The sequence below is a fragment of the Mastomys coucha genome, unplaced genomic scaffold (genome assembly GCF_008632895.1).
Source record: "Mastomys coucha isolate ucsf_1 unplaced genomic scaffold, UCSF_Mcou_1 pScaffold16, whole genome shotgun sequence".
Classification (NCBI taxonomy): Eukaryota; Metazoa; Chordata; class Mammalia; order Rodentia; family Muridae; genus Mastomys; species Mastomys coucha.
Window position 1 is genome coordinate 50,758,738 of NW_022196898.1, and position 6,258 is coordinate 50,764,995.

General features: G+C 36.4%; 1 protein-coding gene across 3 annotated transcripts in view; it reads right to left on the bottom strand.

The window, feature by feature from the left end:
• Positions 1–3,959: 3,959 nt before the first annotated feature.
• The window catches only part of Sycp1 (synaptonemal complex protein 1), a 119,920-nt gene continuing 117,621 nt past the window's right edge, over positions 3,960–6,258 (bottom strand). For all 3 annotated transcript variants that reach the window (XM_031375008.1, XM_031375007.1, XM_031375006.1), the window contains 3 exons: positions 5,761–5,904; positions 4,463–4,549; positions 3,960–4,368 (listed from right to left, as the gene is read on the bottom strand). In XM_031375008.1, the coding sequence (XP_031230868.1) occupies positions 4,234–4,368; positions 4,463–4,549; positions 5,761–5,904 (366 nt within the window). In that variant the 3' untranslated portion in view covers positions 3,960–4,233. The remainder of the gene's footprint in view (positions 4,369–4,462; positions 4,550–5,760; positions 5,905–6,258) is intronic.

Below are 6,258 nucleotides of genomic sequence, written 5' to 3' on the forward strand. Positions count from 1 at the left end.
ACCCACAGGTAAACAGGTAGAAGACTTTAAAGAGGAAACAGAAAACTCCTTTAAAGAATTACAGGAAAACACAACCAAATAGGTGAAGGAACTGAACAAAATCATCCAGGATCTAAAAATGGAAATGGAAATAATAAAGAAATCACAAAGGAAGACCACACTGAAGATAGAAAATGTAGAAAAGAGATCAGAAGTCATAGATGCAAGCATCACCAACAGAATACAATAGATAGACGAGAGAATCTCAGGGGCAGAAGATACCATAGAAAACATGGACCTAACAGTCAAAGAAAATGCAAAATGCAAAAAGCTCCTAACCCAAAACATTCAGGAAACCCAGGACACAATGAGAAGACCAAACCTAAGGATAATAATTATAGAAGAGAGCGAAGACTCCCAACGTAATGGGCCAGCAAATATCTTCAACAAAATTATAGAAGAAAACTTCCCTAACCTAGAGAAAGAGATGCCCATGAACATACAAGAAGCCTATAGAACTCCAAATAGATTGGACCAGAAAAGAAATTCCTCCCGTCACATAATAATCAAAACACCAAATGCACTAAACAAAGAAAGAATATTAAAAGCAGTAAGGGAAAAAGGTCAAGTAACATATAAAGGCAGGCCTATCAGAATTACACCAGACTTCTCATCAGAGACTATGAAAGCCAGAAGATCCTGGGCAGATGTCATACAGACCCTAAGAGAACACAAATGAAAGCCCAGGCTACTATACCCAGCAAAACTCTCATTTACCATAGATGAAGAAACCAAGATACTCCATGACAAAACCAAATTTATACAATATCTTTCCACAAATCCAGCCCTACAAAGGATAATAGATTAAAAACAACAAGGAGGGAAACTACATACTAGACAAAGCAAGAAAGTAATCTTCTTTCAACAAATCCAAAGGAAGATAACCACACAAATATAAAAATCACATCAAGAGTTACAGGAAGCAACAATTGCTATTAATATCTCTTAACATCAATGGACTCAATTTCCCAATAAAAAGACATAGACTAATAGACTGGTTATGTAAACAGGACCCAGCATTTTGCTGCATACAGGAAATGCACCTCAGTGTCAAAGACAAACACTACCTCAGAGTAAAGGGCTGAAAAACATTTTTCCAAGTAAATGGACCCAAGAAACAAGCTCGAGTAGCCATTCTAAAATCAGATAAAATCAACTTTCAACCAAAAGTCATCAAAGAAGGAAGGATACTTCATACTCATCAAAGTTAAAATCTACCAACGAGAATTCTCAATTCTGAACATCTATGCTCCAAATGCAAAGGTACCCACATCCATAAAAGAAACTTTACTAAAGCTAAAAGCATACATTGTACCTCATACAATAATAGTGGGGGACTTCAACATCACACTCTCATCAATGAACAGATCAGGAAAACACAAATTAAACAGAGACACAGTGAAACTAACAGAAGTTATGAAACAAATGGATTTAACAGATATGTATTCATTGTAAATCAAAAAAATATACCTTCTTCTCAGGACTTCATGATACCTTCTCCAAAATTGACCATATAATCGGTCACAAAACAGACCTCAACAGATATAAGAAGATTGAAATAATCCCATGCCTCCCTCCTATCAGATGACTATGGATTAAGGCTGGTCTTCGATAGCAATAAAAACAACAAAAAGCACACATATACACGGAAGCTGAACAATACTCTTCTCAATGATAACTTGGTCAAGGAAGAAATAAAAAAAAAATTAAAGACTTTTTAGAAGTTAATGAAAATGAAGATACAACATACCCAAACTTATGGGACACACTGAAAGCAGTGCTAAGAGGAAAACTCATAGCTCTAAGTGCCTCCAAAAAGAAATTGGAGAGTGCATATACTAGCAGCTTAACAGCACACCTGAAAGCTCTAGAATAAAAACAAGTAAATACACCCAAGAGGAGTAGACAGCAGTATGGGCCTGTGTGATGGAGGCTTTCCATGGAGATCTCTGGCCCTACCTGGTGCAAGAGTCCTAGCAAAGGGAAGGGAGCATGTGCGGGGCCATCTTCCAGGCTGCTCTGTTTCTCTGTGCTGCCCTGCAGGGTTGGGCTGGGCCGACAGGCCGACTAGCCAGTGAGGAGTGCAATGCAGCTTCAGGCCAAGAGTTTCCAGAGAGCAGATCTCTTCCCAAGTGTTACAGCTCTTAGAACAAAAGGCTCAGACAACAGAGTAGAACTTTCACGCACTTTTACTTCCCTGGATAGGATATATATACAGTTTTGGGGGTCATTCAGATTTCAACAGCAGTTGTCTCTCATTGGTTTGAGCTGAGAATCTTTATTTGCATGTTAGAGGGCTTGACCAATATCACACACCTCTCCTGCTGGGGCGGTTGTAGGGGGTTGGGACTAAAACATGAGCCAAGGTCCCAGGAGTTATAGCCGAACTCCTTCTGTCCCTTGCAGGCAGAAATATTGCCCAGTGGAGCTCCGGGGTTCTAGGCCTATTTCTGGGCCCAGGTTGCCTGAACAGACCACTGCCCTACAAGGGATCATGGAAAAGTACTAGTTATTGGCTTGCTCATCCTGCTTTCTTTTATCACTTGAGACCACATGCCCAGGTAGGCACTGGTCCCCAATGAGCTGGGCCCTTCAATAGTAGTCATTAACCAAGAAAATGCAGCATAGTCTCCATGTTGATCCCCTAACTAGTGGAGTGGGAGCTGACTCTGTTGCCTCTCTTTGGATCTCTATCCCCTAACTGGGCTGCTTTGTCAGGCCTCAGTGGGAGAGAATGTACCTAGTCCTGCTGAAACTTGATGTGCTAGGGTAGCTGGTACCCATGGGGGCGCCTTCCCTTCTCAGAAGAGAATGGGGAGCAGAGGGAAGGAGTGTGTGATGGTATGGGACTTGGAGGGGGGATCCAATTGGGATGTAAAGTAAATAAATGCATAAATAAAGAGATAAAAGAAGAGAGAAAATGCCCTATAGACTTGCCTACAAGCAATCTGATGGGCAGCAATCTTGCACTCTCAATTGAAGTTCCTTTTCTGAGATGCCTGTCTTTTGTCAAGTTGACAAAAAAAAAAACAAACCAGGACAATCATTAAGAAAACTTAAGATAAGCAGAGCAGTGGTGGTGCATGTCTTTAGTCCAGCACTTGGAAGGCAGACAGAGGCAGATTTCTGAGTTCGAGGCCAGCCTGGTCTACAGAGTGAGAGGAAGGAAGGAAGGAAGGAAGGAAGGAAGGAAGGAAGGAAGGAAGGAAGGAAGGAAGGAAGGAAGGAAGGAAGGAAAGAAAAAAACTTAAGATATAAAACCAAGGGGGCTGGAGATATGGCTTAGCAGTTAAGAGCACTGACTTCTCTTCCAGAAGTCCTAAATTCAATTCCCAGCAACAACATGGTGACTCACAACCATCTGTAACGAGATCTGATGTCCTCTTCTGTTATGTCTGAAGAGAGCAATAGTGTACTCATACATAAAATAAATCTTTAGAAAAAAGATATAAAAACAAAAATCCTATAAAGTTCCATTCATTTACAATCATCCTGTGATATATATTACTTCCTCTTACCTGTTACTACTGTAGAAATGGCTATTCTTCCTAATATTTTACACTTTGTTTTCCCAATAAATTCTACCTCTCTTGCCTACTGTAAAACATTCTATAAAATAGTTTGCTTCTGCTAACTCAATTCCTCTCTAGTAATTACTAGAGAGGAATTTAACTTCTTCCTTCAAAGTATGACTTCTTGAGCTTTTTACATTTAATAGCAAAAGCTGTCTCCATTTCTTCTCCCTCATTCTCTCCTTAAATTCATCCAATCACTGAAACTACTGGAAAAATTGCCAATGACCTCCCAATCAATTTCATTTTATCTCTGAGCAACATTACTTAATATAATTTATCACTCCCACCTCTCAATATTATAATGATTAGCTATTCAGAGACCCTCACACAAATTATTGAGAAATATTTGCATTCAAAATATTTTAATAATAAAAATTATAAATCTCAACAATGCATTTCTAATGGTCAAAAGCTCAAGTTAAAAAACTTAGAACTTCAGTATCCATTGCAAGTAAAAGCAACAAAATGTAAGTATCTGAATACAATAACAAATTCAGGTAAGATATAGTTATTTTATATTTAGGCCACAAATATAACATAAACACAAGTTATTTATGTAATTAACTTTAAAGTCTGAATTCCTTGGTAAAGTTTGGCTCTCTGGGAAATTAATCTGAAATTAAATAAATAACTTTTCTGCTTCCTTTAGTCTTCTTTTCCTATCAATTTTAGCAATCGTTGCCCAACGGTCTTCTCTCTTTTTCAGACTTCCAAACGTCATAAAAGATGCAGGAGTTGATAGAGATAAAGGAGTCTAAACATAAAATAAAGTAAAACAAAACTTAATATATTTAGAAAATGACATCATCTTTTAAATTTTGCTTTCTGAAATAAAATTTAACAGCTACCTGTTTAGGGGTTCTGACTAATAGATGAGAATCTGGTGGATTATTATTGTAAAGCCTGTTTGATATATCTTCCTCTGAAACCAGGGTCTTGAAGAAAAATACAAATATACAATGTTATAGTTTTTCAGTATTATGTTATTAAAATTTTGTCAACATAGCACCTATGAGGAGAGAGGTTAGTTAAGTAGGAGAAAAGAGGTAGCAAAAAAATAAAGGAAAATAGGGCCTGTAACATTTGTACCCTGAGATTTGGAAGCAAAATACTTATTGTACACACAACTCTAGAAAACCATACCAGAAACATAAGTGTGGCTGTCTGCCACAGGTCTGTAGGTTGGTTGGGGTATATACCATTAGTCACTACCATTTAAGGCTGAACTTGTTCAAAAAGCAGCTGGCAATATTTTCACTGGAAAATACAGGAACTGAAATAAAATTCTAGAGTTCCAAAACAGTTCATTTCATTTTTGCCAGCATAAGTGATGCCTATGAGAGAGATTCCTGGTATATCCCACTTTACCATGTTCCCAGGGTCATGCACAGTAATTTTGTTTTACTTTGCATCGTTTTGCAGTGCTGAGTATTAAAGCTCAGGCACCAATACAAGACAAATACTACCACTGAGCTATAACCTTAAGCCATACAACTCTCCTTTTAAAAAATGAAAATGAAATAACTTAAAGACATTTTGAATATCACAGAGGCTAAGAAATTGGTCAAAACAACTCTAGTAGAAATACAGCAGGATTTCAACATTGGAATGTTTACCTCCAAAGTCCAGGCCATTCTTTAAAGTAAACATTCTTATAGAAATAGTACCTTCCTTAAACATACTATCCTTACTATACTACTCCTTAGGAGTGATAGACTGCTATAGTTTGTCAGTAGTGTGATATAAATGCCAATCAGTAGTAGTGTAAAATAAAGCAACAAATATACAAAAAGATAAGGCCCTTAATAACAGATTTGGCTGGGACAATATTTAAAGTATTAATCCCACTTTTACGTTTTTAAGTATAGTAAAACTTCCTTCATAGTATTTTTCTGGAAATCATGAAAATTAGTCATCTCATATGCCAAGTATATGATATTGTATGGTTTAAGTGTCATATTTTCTGAAATTTAGAAATTGAACCTTAATTTCTGTCAAATGGTATAAAAACATATAATTCTGTGTTGTGACAGTTTTGTTGTATTTTATTATCACATGGTAGATACTACATACATGTTATACATTTATATCAAGAAATAACACAAATAATAACATAAATAAAGATGCTAGTTTTTCATATTTTTACCAAGAGATCAGTAGTTTCTGAACTATCTGAATTAACATCAAATTCAAAGACTGTTTTTCTCTTTTTATTACTTCCTCCATCACGTATATACTTGTTTTCTCTTTGATATATGCTATTTTTAGTTGGTGTCTTCACTGTATATTCCTATGTAAAAAGAAAAGAAACATACATAAGTACTTAATGTACTAGAATATGGAGGATGAGTTTGAGGTCAACCTGGACATTGCCAGTTCTAGTTCATGCACTTCAAGGCAATTTGAAACTAGCAATAAGCTTCCATTATTAGCAGACATTTTGGGCAGATATTTAATGCAAATGATTTTTATATAATATTTTCTTTCTTCAAAATGTTTTGAATATTGAATTAGTCTTTCCTTTGACAGACTACAAAGAACAGCAGAGAAAGGAGGGCAAATTTCTATCCCAGCTTCAGCAATCAACATTCTTTACAAGAAGTTTTTCTAACCATAATTGAGAATTTTTTTTTTTTTTTTTTTT